Source organism: Geospiza fortis, unplaced genomic scaffold, assembly GCF_000277835.1.
Source record: "Geospiza fortis unplaced genomic scaffold, GeoFor_1.0 scaffold163, whole genome shotgun sequence".
In the NCBI taxonomy this organism is placed as follows: Eukaryota; Metazoa; Chordata; class Aves; order Passeriformes; family Thraupidae; genus Geospiza; species Geospiza fortis.
The window spans coordinates 91,447-111,732 of NW_005054401.1; the positions used below are offsets into that span (position 1 = coordinate 91,447).

The following is a 20,286-nucleotide window of genomic DNA, read 5'->3' on the forward strand; positions in this document are numbered from 1 at the left end:
AGAGTTGTGTATAATTTAATTTCAAAAATAAAACAAGGTCTGTAAATAGTTTTTTGTAGCTTGCATAAAATTGACATTTCATCTACAATTACAATGATGGCACTTTACTGATGCCTTAGAGTGGAATCTTTATTGCTTTAATGAAAAGATCAACAACTTTGTGTGAGCAATAGAGTGTGATGGCTTTTAAACATCTTGGGTAGGACACAGATATTTTAGTTTATAAGCATATAAATAAGCATAACTCTGCTGCGTGATGATAAAGAGAAATTGCATGTATTCTGTTGTTTTCCAGGAGCAAAACTAAATTTCAGGTACACTAGTGTAATGGATATTAAACATGCAATTACAAGAACAAATATAAGTGGATTTAGGTATGTGGCAATCTCTAAAATTGCTCATTCCTTTAACGTATCTTGAGTCACAGTGTTTGAAAGAAGAAACACTAATTAGATATAGAACTGAAAATAGGAATCTAAAATGACGGCCAAACACAGATCTAGCCTAGCCACCAGCCTCTACCATGTTCCTCTAAGCAGGAAAAGGAATTAATTCTCCAGCTCTGTGTGAAAAACAAAGAAAGGTACATTTATAGCCTTTCCTTGACACTGAGACACATCTGACACTACTGATTATGTTTTCAGGGTCACTTAATGGCTTCTCCAAGTTCAGTTCTACGTATTTCTCAGGTATGAGGGAATCTTTTAGCTGTACAGATTAGTAGGCAACAGTTTTTAGTTTTTAGTTGAGGCCTCATTAAGTCTTTCCTTAATTATGTTTGTGTGTGAGTGTTTATTTTAGGATAAGGAAATGGTTGAATACTACAGTAAAGACAAGTTAGAGAATCTGGTCTTGTAAAAGAGTGATTCCATATGTAATAAAATGGTTTACTGTTAGCATGAACATTGTTTTGCATCATCAGAATCACTTTCAAAATACTCCAGGGTTCTCCATTCAATATCTGAGTATCTCCTCAGTGCAGCTTCTACACTACATAAATACTGAAGGGTAATTTGGGACACAGCTGTGTTCATTCCTATTTGGTCTGGGATTTTAATGATAGTATAATTATAGATGAATACAGTTACCACAGAAGCTTCTCAAAGGGGAAATTGACACTTTATCTTAGTTATTTCTTAAATATGGGAGTCAGTAATTGTGTGCTTACTTGCTTGTACCAAAACACTGAATATTGGATTATATGTCAATAATGCTTCAATTTAATAGCTGGCTATTGAAGGAAATTCACGAAACTGCTTCTTGAAGATGTGGCCATTTTGTACTCTAAAGCTGAATGTGCTTCTGAAAGCTGTTCTGCCAAGGATTTTCAGCTGGCCTTGATCTTAACATTTTCCTGTAGTTTATTCACTTTCATGTTTTGAAAGTAAATTGGTAATTTCAGGTAGTATTGCATTGGACGTGTGTGTAGATGAAGGTTGATTCATCAAATAGCCAGTATTTAAATATCTTACGTGACTGAATAATAAAAAAGCTCAGAATGGTCAAACTCTGAAACAAAAGACGTATGGTCAAATAAAGTGTGTTAACTTTAAAGTTTTTTATTTACAAGTGAGATACATTTTTTTAAACATCTGCTTTTAATAACAGGCTGCCTTTAAAGCATGAAATTCCCCAAATGCAGAATAGGCAATGAGTCTCATTTTGGGTGGAGCCTGCTGCTTGGCTGGCCACTCATTGTCATGGAGTCTAAATATTGCTTAGAGAAACAATTTTTTTTGCTGATGTAATTAGTGCTCCAGAGTCTATAGAAATTTATTGCAGTGTCATAGGAATAAAGACTATAACCTGCTGGATGTGCACTGACCCACCATGGCAGTCATTCACTGCCATAACCGAGTGCAGTTGCTCTGTCTGCATGCCACTTCCTTTGTCAAAGCCGCCATTCATACTCTTGGTTCCAGGTCGTGTTCTCCCAACTTATCTGCTCTCCTGCCCATACTCTCCCTAACAGTTCTTTTAATTTGTTTTTTAAATGACTTTTAACCTGGAACACTTTCCTCCTGTTCCTCCTGTTTTTCAGGGTGTGAACAGCCTGTGGGGTTAGTTCATGTAAGTGTGCACATCATACGCTTTTCCTCTCAAGCCCAGACAGAGAAACGTCAAAGGAAGAAAGTCTCTATAGAGCGTCAGGACAAGGTGTTGGGGGTGCATGTGTGTGTGTTTATTGGTTTTTATTAAATATTTCTCAAGGTAGTAACATGAATTCAGTAATTCCAGTAGATGTGTACAAATCAAGTGCTCATGAGTGGGCAGTCATGCTGGAGATGAGCTGACTGATGTCAAAGAGAAAGCCACAGCTGTTGTAGTTAACTCTCCTGAGTGTAGCTGGGTGCTAACACTGCTTCAAACACAGCTTTTAACTGCACCAGATTGTTTTTCTTGGAGACTGAACGCTGTTGTTAGTCCAGTTGTGTGCAACTTTCAACTCCTTTTCCAGAGCTCATTTTGCTGTGATCACATGGAATACAGAAGGTTTACTGTCCTCTGTTTTCTTAGGATCTTGCAATTCTACTTGGAAGTCTTCTAGAGGAAATAGGTCATTGTCCTATTCAGACCATTCAGAGGAGGAGGGAGAGTCATCAAGATGGGAAGTCATGTCCTGTTCTTGATTCACCTGCTGAGAGAGATCAAAAAGATTTAGTGGATTAGGTTTGGAAAGATCTGAAAATAGGGTGGTTTTCTTTTCTTTCAGTAGCACTGTGTGAGTGGTTTGTTTGTTTGTTTTAAAGACCAACACAGGATAAAAAACTCAATAAAGCTAGCTGCAGTCTGCAAAGGGCAGTCTCTTAATCCATTAGCCTCTACAAAATGCGAGCTGGGAAAGGCCTTTAATATGGAAAGTTTTGGCTGGTTTGGGTTGTTAGGGTGGGGCTCCTCATTGCTTATCCATGTGATGTATGTACTGAAGGTCCAATGGGGCCGGTACAGCTCTGAAATAGAAACCAGGACTGGAAAAATAAAGAAGAATGTTTGAAAATGCAGTAAGAAAATACGGGGGTTTTTTTTCCCTGCACTTCTCATCTACAGAGTTTCCAAGTTACAGTTCATCTTCAGTCATCGCTTAGGCCCTGGCTTAAGCCATCAAATCCTTGGGAACCTCTGCTGCACAGCTTGCAGATTACTTTTATGCGGCTTTGTCTGTGCCATTTCTTTGGGTTGGGCTTTTGTTTAAGCTTTCAGTGGTGATAAATGCATGCAGGATCCTTCAGGAGAGCCTGTTCATGAAGCTGGTACTGATAATATTTCTCCTTTTCCTTTTGCTCAGACCAACGAGTGGAATAAGAATGATGATCGGCTGCTGCAGGCGGTGGAGAATGGAGACCCCGAGAAAGTGGCTTCACTGCTGGGAAAAAAGGGAGCCAGTGCCACCAAACAAGACAGTGAGGGCAAAACTGCGTAAGTCCTACCAAAACTTGTGATTTAACTTGTGGAAAACCCCAGCCCTAGAAGTTTGCCACTTCTGTGATTTAAAAACCAGATACTATCCTGAAAATGAAGGTTTCTTTTTCTTCTGAAACACAATGCATTCTGCAAGTCTTGATTTTTTGATTCTACCTTTAAAATGCCATTTCAGAATCATAAACCCCATGAGGTAACTTGAAGGTTAATAAACTACTGGGTAGAGTGGGATTCTTTTAGGACATGGTGTTTTCAAATTTCATGGCACACTGCAGATTACAGACTCCAAAAGATATTAATCTTTGAGGATATTTTTTCCCAGGGACATTAATAGGACAGAAATTAAGATATATTTTCATGCTAATGGGTTTGACTGAACTGAAACTATGTTGAAAGAGTTTTAAAATCTTGCAGATGCTAAGGATTTGCTAAGAGTTCCTTGTTTTGATTGAAGTGTGCTAATGAAAGTTTTGTGTAAACGAGATTCCTTTTGATATATATTTCATATATATCTTCTGTTGTTCTTCTTGTTCGCCCACAAACATTCTGAATTGTGGAAGATAAAAGATTTCACTAAGAAAAGTACAGCCAAAAGATTACTATCCTTGCAGTCTTCTCAGTATGGCACAGAAAGGTGATTTGGTGGATAAGTGAGAAATAGGCATCCTGTGTCAGAACAAAAACCTTGATAAAATTCTGGATAGATGTGGGCAAAAAAGGACTTGGAAGGGCAGCACAAAGCAGTTTATACCAAGCTCTAAGTTCTGATAAATTACCTCTGGATTATATATATTGAGTCATACTCTGCTTCTTTCTTGGTCTGGTTCAATTTCCTACATCTGCTCTATTTCTGCTCTGCATCTGAGGGAACTGAGTGATGGATTGACTCATAATAACCTGCAGTTTCTTACTGCAGAAGTCCAAGTCATCAATTACGTCAAGCAGGCTTTCTCCTTCATACTTAATAGGTTTTTAATTTTTAAAATTTGCACACATATGTTTTTCTTTTGGCCATTGAATCTTCAGAATTACAGCTGTATTTAGCATTTCATGGTTTTTACAATCAACGTAACTTCAGACCTCAGTTCTTAAGAGCTTCTTAAACTGCACTCTCTATACAGTGTATTCAGTGTAACACCTAATTTGCAAGTTTCATGTATAAATTGATACTATGGATTTTCCTAGGGAACCACCCAAGACTGAATTTATCAGTATCTCTTAACTCTAAGAATGTAGCTAGGTATTGGTGCGACAATTTTTGAGCTTTACATGGTTACAATAAAAAAATTCCCATTTTCATTCTTTGACTGCAGCTACTAAGTCAGTAGGCATATATTTATATGAATGATGGTGTTACTAATAATGCAGTTGCAAATACTTCTTTCAGTTGCTTGGAGCAAATGTGAGTTAGTGCTATAAAGATCTCTGCTGCTTCTTGTTCTGTGTGCTCATTTGACTGTCATTTACTTTTAAAATTTTTTTCTGTGTTGTGGTTTAAAAGGCAGCTTGAGAGAGAAGAAAGAAAAGCAGTGTTGCTGTGATGCAGAAATACAGCATGTCAAGTCTCATTCTGTTTCCAGTGCTTTGGGAAATTTAGCAGACCTGCTCAGGTTATTTCTGTCTACATTTTGAAAGATAGGGACTGACAGATGTGGGAGCAATGACACTAACCTGGAGAGACATACCTACCAAAGGTGGCCCAGAAGTGTTCTCCAGCATGTCTTGTTGCTATTGGGCTGTGTCTTGTCTGTGTTTTTATCACTCCAGAGTATTTTTTTGGTGTGTACAAAATGGAGTTCAGCCATCATTTCTGCAGCATCTCCTACATTTGCATGATGCCATCGCTTCATTCCTGCCATGTGCCTGGGTGCCTGACACAGCTGTTTTTGCCTAGCCTCAGAATCTCTGCTTAGAGACCCTTCTGCAGCCCAGCACTGAGGTCTGTTGGTGTGCTGCAAGAGCATGGTGCTGGTTTGTTGGCTACCTCACCTGTAACATCAGCAACTCGTGCTGGGAAATCGCAATCTGCACAGGGCTTTTTGGCAGAGCTGTCCACCCTTGTGCTCAGATTTCACAGAATCACAGAATGGTTTGGATTAGAAGAGATCTTAAAGATCATCTCATTCCAATCCCCCTGCCATGGGCAGGGACACCCACACATGGCCACGTTGCTCAAAGCCCAATCCAACCTAGTCTTGAACACTTCAGGCATGGTTATTCCACAACCTCTCTGCTCAACCTCTTACAGTCCCTCACCTCTTTCACAGTAAAGGATTTCTTATTATCTCATTTAAATCCACCCTTTTTCAGTTTGAAGCCATTCACTTTGTCCTATCTCTATATACCCTTGTAAAAGGTCTCTATCCAGCTTTATTGTGGGTTCTGTCTTAGGTACTGGTGCTCCAGGGTCTCCCCAGAGCCTCCTCTCATGAGCCTTGCACATGGAAAATAAGGCAGTGATTGGTGACAGCCACCATGGCTTCAAAAAAGGCAAATAATGGCTGACAAATTTATTGGCCTTCTGCAGTGGGGTCGCAGCTGTGGTGCATGAGGGAAGAGCAACAACATCATCTGCCTGGACTTGTGCAGAGCACTTGTCACTGTCCTGCACAGCACTCCTGTCTACAGCCTGGAGGGACATGGCATGGGCCAGTGCTCCCTCTCATGAGGGCAGAGTAGAGAGGCAGAACCACCTTCCTTGACCTGCTGTCCACAGAATTATTTGGATGCAGAGCAGGATATGATTTCTGTCAGCTGACATTGTCAGGTCATGTCCAGCCTCTCACCCACCAGCACCCCCACGTCCTTCTGGGCAGGGCTGTTCTGGGTCTGTTCATGCCCAGCCTGTGTTTGTGCTTGGGTTTGCCCTGACCCAGGTGCAGGACCATCACTTGGCCTTGTTGAACCTCACAAAGCTCATGTGGTTTTGCTGGTTACGTTTTAGAAAGTTGTCTGCAGGGCCATGTGGGAAGGGAGCTCTTTGGATGAGTGTTCTATTGATCCCTGTGAGTACATATTGATGTGTTTGTTTACTTAGTTAGGATGAAGCTGATTAACCAGAAGAACATGGTGGATTCAATTATGTAACAGACAGCATAATGTGATTAAAGACTTTGGAATGTGCTTGAAAGCAAAAAGGAGAAACAATTACACATTGCAATACAGGTTTGTTAGCTCCATCATTGTCCGTACCCTTAAGGTGTGACATGTTTCTTTTAAGACTTTTCTTTCTTAGTCTTTTAGTTAACAACCCTACAAACAAAATTTTCAATGCTGTCCAGATTTTTGAGATATAGTAATATAGTTTATTATTTTAAACACAATGTGGAGAGGATAATTTTTAGTGCTTAGAGAGGTAATTTTAAGTTTTCATTTTATAATGAGATAGCTTCCTATTATAACTTGCTTGAACTGAAAGGAACAGAGACCAGCTCTCAGGGTATTCTTTATTGGTCCTGTTGTGTACAGGATGTATCATCCCACTGAGTCCTGCTATGATGTGCTCCAGCTTTGGCTCAGTTTTGGACATTACCTCCTAAATTTCCTCTTTGTGTCCTTTTTAATTCCTATCATTTCAGTCCTTTATTTTGTGACTTGTGGACATGCAATAAAATGGAGGTGCTTAAAATAATGAGGTCTAGGTACCTCTTTAATTTAAGGTATCTACTATTAAGGCAGGTATTTCTTAGAGATAATATTTACAAATTCTCATTAGGAGGTTTAACTCCTCAGCAGTATCTCTTTGAAAAAAGGTACTTAAAAAAGACCTTGTCAGAGTAATGAAATTATAGTTTTTTAAGACTTGCTTGACTTTCCACACCATCATCCTGCCTTTGACTAAGTTCTTTCTATAAACAATAAATCACTTTTAAGGCCATGGAGCAAATCCACTTTGGCATAAGTTGACACAGTCCCATTGTTGCTCCCACTTACCTAGCACAGACTATTGCCAAGCATAGTTGTAATAGAACCTATCTAGAAATCTGACTCTGTCATTGTAGTCTTACTTGGCCAGATAGGTTGGCTGTTTTTTCTTTTGGTCCAGCTTCCTTAAACAAAAAAACGTGGCTTTCCAGCTTGGAACTTGATCATTTAAATCCACTTAAACTAACAAAAAAAAGGTTTTCAAAAAGATCACTTTCGGGAATGATAGGATTGGATTCATTCATGTGCTGCACTTTTCACAAGATCAAGTGTTCAAATGGGCTGTTATTTTAAGAAGCTACTGCCATTATTGAGGGGAAGTAGAAGGATGGGGGTGGGGGAATGATTTTGGAAAGGATTTACAGTGTATAAATGGTAGCACTTCCTTGTCCTGAAGTTATTTTGTCAGTGTGCCAGTCCATTACTGCCATGTTTGCATGTTTCTGCAAGGTACTAAACTAAAATTAAATGCTTTTGGCTATTAAGTGAAACAATAGATCTCTGTGCATTTTTTTTTAATCTGCAATTGAATCAGTTGTTGTTCAATAAAATTACTCTAACAATAGTACAAAAAAGCTTTAGAAACCTCTGCAAATTTGTGCTTTAAGGACTCTTTCACAAAACTACTGCCAATAGCAGTTAATAGAAAAGATGTATTTTCATTTGAAAGAGACTCTTAATGCCTTGGAGGCTGAACTAAAAATAAATTTTGGAGCATATTCCAACTGCAAATACTTGATATTTATTATGTACATAGTATTCATTTTTGTTTTCTTCCTTTTGGATCTTACTGAATAAGGAGGTGGGAGCAAGTGGCATGAAAAACATCACTTTTCAAAAAGTAGATAATGTTTTAATTACCTTTGAGAGAGAATGTTTCCTTCTATGTAATAATATTTACCTTAAAAGAAGCTATTGGAAGAATATATAGAATGATAGAACAATATGAGTTGGATGGAACCCACAAAGATCATCAAAGTCCAAGTCCTGTCCCTGCACCAGACACCCCAAGAGTCACACCATGTGCCTGAGAGCATCGTCCAGACATTTTGAATTCTGTCAGGCTTGGTGCTGTGACCACTGCCCTGGGGAGCAGTTCCAGTGCCCAGCCACCCTCTGGGGAAGAGCCTTTTGCTGATACCCAGCCTAAACCTCCCCTGACACAACTTCAGGCCACTCCCTCGGGTCCTGCCACTGTCACCACAGAGCAGAGATCAGTGCCTGCCCCTTTGCTTCCAGTTGTGAGGGTGTTGTAACTGCAGTGAGGTGTCCTGTCAGTCTCAGCTGCTCGTCACATGACTTCCCCTGCAGACCATAGAGCAAAGGAAGGTCAAGGGACCTGCTCAGGAAATTCCATTTTAGGAGTAAAAAGGGAGGATAGAAGTGGTCAGAATCCAGTAGGTGTGGCCAACAAAAGAGCAGCCATGTCCCTGCCAACTAGGTTGAAGGAAGCACAGACTTTCCTAGGCACTGTGGGGTTTGGAGAATGCATATTCCAGAGCGCAATCAGATTGTCAGACCTCTCTGTCAAGTGACATGGAAGAAGAATGATCTCAAATGGGGCCCTGACCAACAAGAAGTTTTTGAACAAATTAAGCAGGAGATTGCCTGTGCAGAAGCCCTTGGGCCAGTCAGAATGGGGCAGGATGTGAGGAATGTGCTGTGTACACTGCAGCCAGGGAGAGTGGTCCTTCCTAGGGCCTAGGGCAGAAGGGACTTGGAAAGACTCAAGGATGACCTCTTGGCTTCTGGAGTCTGGGATACAGAGGATTTGAGGCCAGCTACACCCCAGCTGAGGAGGAGATTCTGGGAGTTTATGAAGGGGTTCAAGCTACCTCAGAAGTGGTGGTCACTGAAGCACAGATTGCTGAGCTTTATATATGAAGCCTGCTGGCTTTATATATTGCTGAATGAGAGAAATGAACCGTGCCCTACCTCTACACTGACTTGTGGATGTTGACAAACACTCTGTGGTTGTGTGTGGACTGACAGAAAAGGAGCAATTGGTAGAGTAGAGGGAAACCCATCTGGGCTGCTGAAATGTGGAAGAAATCGCTGCCCAGGTAGAGAAATTGACTGTAAAAGTGCATCATGTAGATGCACAAAAATGCAAGGGTCAGGCTACTAAGAGCTGTACATCGATTTGATCTCTGAGAAAAAAAAAAAAAATTTATCATGGTATTTAATTTCTGATGGTCCAGATGGTCGCAATAATGTCTGGGTTTCTGAACATGGACAAAGTAAGAAAGACCACAGGGATCTCAACCTTTGTTTTATCTTTATCCAAGAGACAGCTGAAATCTGGTTTTTATTCCAAAATGTCTTGTGAAGTTTATTTCCATGGGAGATCTGGGTGTAAAAGCTTTTGTCTTTCCAAATATTTTCTGAAGTTCTTTTTAGGTTTAAATCATGATTGTTCGTTTTTTTGTCCCCTCCCCTGCCCTGCAGCATTGCTAGGGCTATAATTTAATTAAGATGTTGATATTAAGTTTCCTGAAAAATTACTTTCAACTTTAGACAAATGCTCAGAAATGCTAGGCCATGGTTGGATGAATGTATCCACTGCCAGGATACTAAATTGGGCTAATTAACTTTCTATTATGTTCAGTATGAGCTGATTGTTAATGTATGGTGAGAGGGAATGCTTTTATCTCCACAACAGTGGAGCAATACTTAACTTTGATTTCATAATCAAATCATGGCAATACATGAAAAAAATTCACGCTGCCTACAAACACCATTGACAATCATGCAGGCTTTTAAATGAGATCCATGCAGGGGAATTCATGGTAGTGGTTTTTTCCTGGGTCTTGACTGAAACTGTGTAGACCATTTCTGATGGTTTTGACTCCTCACTTGACCCTTCCAACTAGAGTTGGAAAATGTCATTATCCAGTTTTTAGGTCTTGCCTACACTTTTTACAGAATTTGAAATCAACAGCATCCAGGCTCTGTCATTTTTAAAGCAATTTTTATAGGATATTTTAGCATTTTTGTACCTTCATGTTATTAGGGGAAAAAAAAGAGAAGAGGCCGTCTTCTGAAGAGACAGAAATAAATCATCTTTAGTTGTGTTTCAGTTACAAAGATCCTAAACTTTTTACTTTATCTCTTTAGTGATTTCCTATGTTGTAAATCAAACAAATTCCATGTATTTAAAAAAGAACCTCCCTATTCCATATAAAGTTCTCCGAGCATTAAGAATCCCAATGGATTTTGCATCTTACATGTATGGGACTTCATGCAGATGATATCTAAAGTTCAAAGACAAAACAACCAGTGTGCAGTTTCTTGAGCCAGCTTGTGTCTTCTGTTCTAAATGTGCTTTTTCACACAGCTGATGGCTATTCTTAAGAACTTTTGTATTTCATTGTCTTTTAGTGGGGCTGTCATCTCAGAGGGAAGCAAATCCTCTTCTGAAGGGCCCTTGTACTCGTGTTTAGGTAGCCTGTGAACCTCCTGCTCACAGGCAGGATCAGCCAAACCTTTCCTGCAGCACATCAGGCAGCCACTGGAATTCCCTGTTGATGCAGCTCCATTTGCAGAGTTGCCAAATACCCAGATTTTGCCAGACCTGGCTGGCTTTCAACAAGTTTGTCAGTTGCTTGGATCAGAGGAGAGCCTGGATGATTGGGAGTTTTTGTATGCCTGGGTTGAAACAGCTGCAGTTTGGCTCATGTGGAGGCAAAACCCGGCGCCCCAGTTTCCCGTGGGGAATGCTGTGGCTGCTCCTTGCACTTGTCCCATCTGAGCTGGCAGGAGAGCCATGAGGGAAGCGTGCCTCTCCTGGGTTGGGCCAGAATCAACCTCTTCAAGGCTGGAGGGGACAGGGTTAAGGCTGCAGTTGTTTTTCAGATTTATATCTACATAATGGGCTGCAGTTGTTTTACATGTTTTTCAAAGACTTACGCAACCAAATGAGCTGTATGTGTAGATTTTAATTATACCCACTGGCTGTTACTGGCTTAAAAATGTACTCTAATCTAGGAAGGGGAGCAGACAGCCGAAACAGAGCAATGTGCAAATGTTGAATTTACTTAAGTTTGTTTTTTAACTTCAGACTGAGATCTCAGTAGACTGTGCTGGTGGCTGCTTATTTACTGGACTTATGTTTCACTCTGTTTTCTGCTATGTTCTTTACAGGTCCTGTGTTAGGAAACTGCTGAAAGGCAGCTGGAAAGTAACTGAGAAATTCAGAAAAGCTCTGTTGTTGCACATGCCTTTGGCCCAGCCCCTGGTTGTCTTCCAAAATATGGAATCTTAAGTAGTATAGTTATTCTGAAATACAAAATAAGTATATTGCCATAATAATCCAAAGAGCTTCTTATAAAAAAATATGAAGCGGTCATATTAACCAGTGGTCTTTGAATGTGTTACAAGTAGAGTAATTACTATGAGTACATGTTATTGCACTTGGTTTGCAAATATCCCATGAAGAGAAGTTCACTTTGTACAGCTTAATAAAAAAATAAGTACATCCAAACAGTTGCTTCAAATCTGAAGAGATGGGAAGTGTTATGAGCCTAAAAGGTACAGAAATATCAAGTACAACATATCCTGAGCTTTCACTTGTCAGTATCCCTCAGGTTCATAAGGATATTTCTGCTCATCAGTTCTTGGAGAACTAGATGCAGTTCTTAAGTCTTGCTGGATTTTCATGCTACAAAAATATTTGGTTTAGATTAACCTTTACTCAATTGCTCTTACTCTTTTGAGCCTTTTCCTGGCCTCTTGTTACGCCAACATGGCTTGGGATTAAATTGCTCTAATGTTCATGACTTTCCATATACAAGGTGATTATCAACAATTGCTGACCCACAGGCAGCAACACCAAGTGAGTTGTGTTGGTGGATGTAGTTGTTGCTCTCATCTTTTGGCTTAATTTTAACTTTGAGCTCTGTTGGGCCTTGAAAGGGCTGAAGATGGCTAGATGGTTTTACCCAGCTTCTGGAAGAAAGTCATCTTTACCTGGGCACATCCTCAGGGATTTAACCCTGTGCTAAAAAGATGATCTGCCCTTGGGCATGAATACTGAGAAGGTAACTGAGCACCTGTTTGGACTTTATACATGGGATGTGGTCTTAAAGAAACTATCAGAAGTAATCTTCCCTACTTGTGTGCCTTCCTTGGCTTTGGAGGCTCAGGCCTGCTGCAGAGATTTCTGGGCTCTTTATGCTTTCTGAGACTTCGTAGTTTGTCATACTTTGCTATTTTTCTACCCTACAACTCCAATTTTTTTTTTTTTTACTTTTAAAAAGTACTACTTTAAAAAATTACTACTTTTTACTACTCCCAAAATAAAAAAGTATGTCTAAATTTTAGACTTTCTGTCAGCATCTAGGAATGCCATGAAGCTTCTCCTTGCAGAATCTCTGTTGCATTTCACTGACATTAGTTTCTGGGGAATTTTAAAATAGACACTGTGCAAGAAACTTTATGTGGTAAATCTAAATTGTGAGCACTTGTGTTTACAATTAATGGTACGTGGAAGGAAAGTCCATGCATTTCAGACTTGAAGTGGGAGTTTGTTAATGTGGTAATAGAGTTTGCCAAAGAAAACTCTATGTGAAAATGGAACTGCTAGAGCACAGCCTGAGAATGAAAAGTATAAAGCTGCTGGGGATCCCAGAAATCTCTCTGAAGAGCAGCTGGGTGGATATTTTGCTGAGTTTGAAGGCTGCAATCAGAGTCTGTAGCTTGCCAGCTCCTCTGTTGCATGATGCAATTTCTTCTTTTCTGTAAGAAAAGAACCATTAAAGAGGCTTGCCTTTTATTAATGTCCTATAGCTTGAGGTGTGTATGATTGAAACAAGACTTTTCATGCTATGATGCAAAGATGGAAACTTTATATGAAAACTACATTGTTTTGGTTTCAGTGGTGAGTTTTTTGGTTTTGTTGGTTTTTTGACAGTTGTCCCAAAATACATGCTAACACAGCAGGGGCATGCAGGATTTTTGTCAGAGGGTTCTGTGTGTACTGGGGCAGGGCAGATGCCATCTCATATTAAAATAGAAGGACACAGGCTGTGTGCAGCACTTCACTTTACTGTGGCTGGTGCTAAGGGGAGAGAGGGGAAAATAATCTCATACAGCTCCTGGTAAATCCATACCTGCCTCTGTCAACTTCTTAAAATCTTGTGCTGCACTCTAGAAGCTGTTTGCAGCAACTCATTGTCTGAATGCTTTAAAACTCTAAAAACATGATTTTCTCAGCTTGTACTGGTGCCAGCTCTGATTTGAAAACAAAAAGTATTTCCTTTCTCCTCCTGAGATAATTTTTTAACTCTTTTGGCTGCATGTATGCGAGTGACAAGATAATGATATGAAATACCACCATTATTGAAAAGCCACATCTTTTACAGTTGCATTTGGGAGTAGGTAAAATGGGTGCAGTGTGAAGCTGTAATTTTTATTTGTTTAAAGAAAACAATAAAAACCCCTGAAGAACTGGTAAGTATTGATAGTGATTACCTGTAGGTGTCTGATTTTCTTTTAAGACAGTCTGATCTGCCAGACATCGGTATTGCTCCTCCATAACTAAATTACTCATTCTACGTACAGCATATATTGTCCCAAGTAAGTGACAGTATCTTGGTAATGAGTCAGGAAAAGACGAAGATCCCTTTGACTTTCATAGCAAAACATTATTGGTTTAATTTTAGGCTTAAGGTGAATTCTACACGCTGCTCCTTATTTTTCATGGGCGGATTGCCTCTGTGCTGTGTGATGAACCACTGGAAGGCAGCTTTGGTTTCCACTGGTTTTGTTTCCTGTGCCTGCTCACCAGCCACACAGTTACCTGCCTGCCTGTGCTGGTGCAAGGAGAAAGCACAACCCAGACAGGGCTTGCCAAGGAAGGCAGAAGACACCTCCCATTTCAGAACTGTTATGGAGCTTTCTCAATCATTTAATCTGAGGGTGGTAATTTCTCTATTATTAGGTTTGGGGTGTGTCAAAAAGGGCTTACTTTCAAAATTGTTTTAATGCTGATAAAATCTCAAGCCCTTCACAGATCAGTAAACGGTATTCTTCTACAGTGACTGGTCATGGTGCTACATGTGAGAGGAGGCCACACTGGACTTCCTCCTGTGTGACACCAGCTATTCTCTTCATGCACAGAATGTGCTGCTCTAGTGTAACTCATGGCCCTTTCTCTTTCAGATCAGGTCTTGCTGCTTCTGCCACTCAGCCTGTGGTGGGAAGCGACCGAAAGCTGGATATCATCTACTGTGTTTATTTTAGCTGTTGTTATTGAAGGAGGAGTTGAGGCCTTGAGGGATAGCACTGTAAGCTAGGTGCTGCTTCTAAAATATATGAAAGCTCCAGTTAGTTCAGAAAGTCAGCCAGGTTATCAGTAAGTCACTTTGTGGCTGGGATAGCTGGTGAATTGCTTGCCTGTCTGATAAGGTAGTAGCAAAACTTAAATGTATTCAATTTCTATTTTTTCCTTCGATTTAATCAACAATACAAGGTCTCTATGCAGCTTTGTATCTTTATCATTCTTGTTTGTTTGTGTGAAGGTGTTGGTTGGTGGGGAAACTATAAATCATCAAATTGTTGGAAGGCAAGTTAGACTTTTTAAAAGTCAGCAGAGGGTTGACATCCATTAGAAAATGAAGAAGAATGATCTGCCTTGGGGAGGGATGTTTTTACTCAAAATAAACCTTGACAATGAGTGTATATGAGTTCATAGTGTTTTTCAAACATTATTGCACTTAAAATATTTTCAGAGCACTCAGATTGAAATTGCAGAGAACAATAGTATTATACGCTTGCATATAAGTTTGACTGGTTTCCATGTTTGTCATAATAGGAAATAGCAAATACAATATTCAATTAGCATCCATAATTCAGCCAAATTCCTCATTGGCTTTGGGTTTTGTTAAGTAGTGTGTTGAAGTGCTTTCAGGCCTTGGAGAAAATCTGTGTTACAGAGAATGCTAATTCTGCCCAGAAAAAACTCTGGAGCATGACCTTGCCAAACAGACATTGAACCCTCTGATTGGGTGTAATTCTGCTTCCCCCACCCCCCCCCCCCCCCCCCCCCCCCCCCTGTATTTATTTTTTTCTGATTTTATCACGTTTCTCTTTACTTTTGAGGCACTTCCCCTAGATATATGGACCACCCAGTTGTTTTAAGCCAGCTGTCAAAATACCATTCAGTAAGAGGATTTGCAGGAAGCAGCTCTGCAAATGGTTAAGAAGAGAACCTGAATATGGCATGTCTTACTGCTAATGTCTTACTGCTAATACCACCTTAGCAATTGCCATCAGCTACAGTTTTACAAGTCTAACCCCTAAATGTGGATTATTTCTGTTCTGCTTATGGTGTAATGATTTGTAAAGAAAAGTTTTATGTGAGCTGAGAAGTAAAAATTACAGTCCTTTTTCATTTGAGTTAGACTGACATTTAAATAATTTTTGGAAACACTCATTCTTGGTCTTTTGTCAAAGACTGGCTCTATTTGAACTCTTGTGCTTTGTCTGTCAGATGCTGGTTAAAGTCTTCATTCCCTTGCTGGTTTAATATTGTGACCAAAATGAGGAAAAGGTCATTTGCCCTGAATAAGGCATGGGCTGGTTTAGGACAGATGTAAGTGCTTCACCGGTTGACATCTCATATCTGTAAAAAAAATCTGCTGCTTCATAGTAGTTCAGGGATGTCATACACAGCTGTGTCCTCTGTTCAGGCAGCAAGCATCATAAAAAGCCTCTATCAATGTGGGGTTTTTATTTGAGTAACATTTCAGGTCAAGAAATTTGAGGTCCTGACAAGATTTTGAGGTGATAGCCTTGTAGCTGTTCTTCAGTTAAACCTGAACCTCATGAAATGAGTTCACTCTCACTCTAAAAGTCTGTTTACTCCAACTGGGCTCTGCATCCTTCACAACTGACATAATTTTTCACCTTTTCTTGTTAAGTACTGAGTAATTATGAGACCTGTACATTCCCAGTGGGAAAAAGCAGTGTCAACCTACTGATCTTCTATCTGCTGCAGAGGTGGGTCTTGAACCGCTGGGAATGGTAGCTGCTCCTCTGTTCACTGAAATGTCTGGATACAATAAAAAGAGACCATCCTGCTCCTCAGGAAGAACAGAAATGTTTTACAGCAGTAAAAGTAATCTATCTCAAAACAGTTCAGGCTGGGCTATCAAGATGTGACTCTAAGTGGCCGTAACAGGCTTACCTATTGTGAAGGAAAACGAACTATGTTGTAATGGGATTTTCAGCTGAATGAGAATCCAACTCTCAGTGTGGCCCTTGGTCCAAATGAAGTCTTACGTGTTTGTTTTTGTTTACCTAAGTCATTGCACAACCAGGAAATGGGAGGAAAAGTTGTTTGCTTTCATGTCAAGGAAAGTTTATTCATAGGAGATGCAAGTAAAATGCACCACTCCTTAAGGCGTCCAGATGGTGAGAACTCCAGTATTTGGAAACCTGCAGTTTTTGCCTCAAATATTTAAGGAAATTATGTAGTTTGTTAGGAATTATTCTGAAATGAATGTCTACAGTCTTCTTTGTTTCAAGAGCCTGCCTTGATATATAGGATTCTTCAGTATTTACTACTCAAGTGTTTGGGTTTGGGGTTTTTCTTTGTTTGTTTTGAGTTGGCTGTTTTGTTTGTTTGGGTTTTTTAACTTTAAAAAACCTTCCAAAAAAGGAAAAAAAAACCCACACAAAAAAAAAAAAAACCCAAACCAAAGCAGGGGCTATTAACTTTAAAATCAGAATTGCTTCTTAAGGGGGAGGGTTTGTCCAACACTAATAGTTTAGCTTAAATGTGACTGTAATTGGTTTGTTCCATTCTGGAGTTGTTGTCTCTATAGAGCAGGACTCTGTTTACTAAATCAGCAGTTAAGTAACCATATCCCCCATTCCCCTCCAATTGCTTTGAGACTGTTAAGAAAAAAATATCTCACTACAGGTTTATGTTAGAGGCAGTACCAGAACAAGGATGCAGAGAGGAGACAGAAAGCAAGCCGTTCTTTATGAAATAAAACATCTGCCTGTGTGATGACTTGTTGAGAACTGCCATGAGAATTGTTTTTGTTGGTGGGATTCATGTGTTCATAGGAGCATAGCCTGAAAAGAGTTATTTTTAATTTTCTCTGATATTTTTTTGCAGTCAGATTTTACCTAAATAAAACCTCTTTACCACTTGCGTGTTCATGTTGCATTTGGCACCGTACTACGAAGTCTGTCCATAAAATCTCAGTGCCCCAGATTTAGCCAAGTTATTATTATTCAGGTATTTATTATTACTATGAATATTGTCAAAATGTAAGTTAGCCAAGTGTGTGCTTCACAGTCTTCCTAGAGAGAATTTGATTGTATTTTGTGTTTACACAAATGTATCAGAACATGTTTTGGTATTTTGCTGGTATGTTGTGCTGGCTAAATTAGAGGTGTTGGAATTTGTCAGACTCCTCTTGTGTCCCTCCCCCAGTCATTTTCCCAGAGCCTGAGAAACCACTTTTTCCAAAGAATGTTTACACAACTTTGCATTGGTCACCAAGTACATGAAGTTTTGATTTGAATGACTGGAGAACAGACAGCAGCAGCGCTGCTTGTGCTCTTGGACGTGTTAACTCTTCAGTTTGATTATGGCAGTAGTATTCACAGGATGAACACACAGAATGCTTTTATATTTGCAGAGAAAGATTCCAGGCTTAAGTGCTGCCTGTCTGCCATTTGCAATCAGCAGCAGCCAGTGTAGACGGAAGGACTCCTCCTAGGAAGTGAGGTGTTTGCTGTACTTGGTAGACAATTCTGTTCTAGGACTTCTCCTGTTTTGATTAATTCTCCTCTCTTTGCAAGATGTTGTCTGTAGGTCTCTTTCTGTGCTGAGTTTTCAAGTCTATGGCTTAGAGAAACATGGTGTTGTCATTCACAGACTCTGTGTCTGAAATACCCATTTCATTCCTGCCTGTTGTTCCAAGTTTCCCTGGTTAGCAGGCTGAACTTTCAGTGTTAGCTTGAACACTTAAAGGAAGCAGTTGTTCAAAATATAAACTCCTAAATATATTAGTTGATGTGGGTCCATGATTTATGATGTTTCTTTTACTTTCCAGGGGAAAATCCCTTTTACACAGGGGTACATAATTTAAAAATTAATACCTCCTTCAAAAGATATTAGAAAGCATCCCAGGAATACTGGCTTTTTCAGTTTGGTGCATGTTTGATGATGGTTCTAACTTTCCACACACAAAGAAATAGTAATTAGAAGTGTTTTGTCTTTAATTTTTTTTTACATAACTCCCACTGAAAAACTGCTCTGTGCACATCAGGCTGATGTTGGTAGGACTCACATGGTAGCAGGATGTCTGCCCATATCTTAAAACTTGACAACATCGGCATGTTATGCATCAGGAGGATATAAACTTCTCTGTTTTCAGAAGCTTTCCCTTCATTTTTGCTTCAGGGCAAAATGAAGTCAGCAGCATCTCTGTAGCACTGGTTCTGTGAATGTTGATGTGCCCAGCCTGAGGATGTCAAACATAAAATCTCAGCTGTAAAAAGGCTTGAATTCAGTATAATCTCCTTGGTTTGTTCTGTAATTACATCTTAGGTAATTGATGCTTGGAAGTGCATCCTGCTATACTGTGGTTGGTAACGTCTGCAGTTTCACGTTGTTTAAGCAAGCAGGTGCTTGGGGTGAACAGCAAAACCACAAGTGGAAAAAATACATCTCTGGCACAATCTCCCAAATATTCAATAGTGTTGATTTCTCCAGGTGATACTCAGAGCAAAGTGTTTTCCCCCGCCCATACACGAAGGAAAGATGAGCTTTATAAAGGACAGTGCAGAAATACAACTTGATGTAGTTTAATTAAGGAAATGCAGAATCGTGTTTTAGAGGAACTAAATTTTGTCCAGTGAAAGGGGAAAAATCTAACTAAATCTGACTAAATCTAACTAAATCTGACTACTCTGACTAAAATGTCTAGAACAAAGTCAGTTATTATGATTGTTTTCTTTATTAATTCCCCAAGCCCAGGCATTCTCTGGGGTTATATTACATCACTAGGGACATACATTTAGAAATCGTGTGGGACAAGATGTACATAAAATATATGATATGAGCTGATGAGACAGCAGCCCGTGTAAAATCACAGAATCATGGGGTTGTTCAGGTTAGAAAAGACCTCTAAGATCATTGAGTCCAACCATTAACCCAGCAACCCACATCCACCACTAAAGTGTTCCCCCACCAGTGGCACATCTGCCTGTCTCTTAAACATGTCCAAGAGCCTTCCAGGGATGGTAACACCCCCAGCTCCCTGGGCAGCTTTTTCCAGTGCTTGACAATCCTTTCAGTCGAGAAATTTTTCCTCATGCCCAATCTAACTTCCCCTGCTGCAGCTGGAGGCCATTTCCTCTCATCCTATCCTGAGTTACCTGAGAGAAGAGACCAACCCCAGCAGGCTACACCCTCCTGTCAGGCAGCTGTAGAGAGTCATGAGGTCCCTCCTGAGCCTCCTTTTCTCCAGAATAAACATCCTCAGCTCCTTCAGCTGCTCGTCATAGAACTTGTTCTCAAATCTTTGCCAGCCTCGATACCCTTCTCTGGACATATTCCAGCATATCCACATCTTTCTTGTAATAAGGGTCCCAAAATGAACACATTGTCTGACCTGCAGTATGGAAGTATGACTACAAAGTCTTTTTGATCTGCCATCTCACTTCCAGAGCTGTTATCCTCCTGGGAGGAAATGGAAGGATGCCAAAAGATCTAAGGACAGGGAGGAAAGAATTTGCCAGTGTGAAGTTAGTGAATGAAAGAGAAAAGATATTTTAATAATAATAAAAGACATGTAAATGCTCTCTTCCAGTTTTCACCTGGCAGCCACGAAAGGGCATGCAGAGTGCCTCAGGATCATGGTGACACATGGTGCAGATGTGACAGCCCAAGATGGTGCAGGTATGTCTCTCTATACCAGT

General features: G+C 40.0%; 1 protein-coding gene across 2 annotated transcripts in view; it reads left to right on the plus strand.

Annotated features, from left to right (window-relative positions):
- RAI14 (retinoic acid induced 14) overlaps positions 1-20,286 on the plus strand; it is a 75,696-nt gene that overhangs the window by 34,521 nt on the left and 20,889 nt on the right. For both annotated transcript variants that reach the window (XM_031061134.1, XM_031061135.1), the window contains exons 2-3: positions 3,287-3,417; positions 20,178-20,266. In XM_031061134.1, the coding sequence (XP_030916994.1) occupies positions 3,287-3,417; positions 20,178-20,266 (220 nt within the window). The remainder of the gene's footprint in view (positions 1-3,286; positions 3,418-20,177; positions 20,267-20,286) is intronic.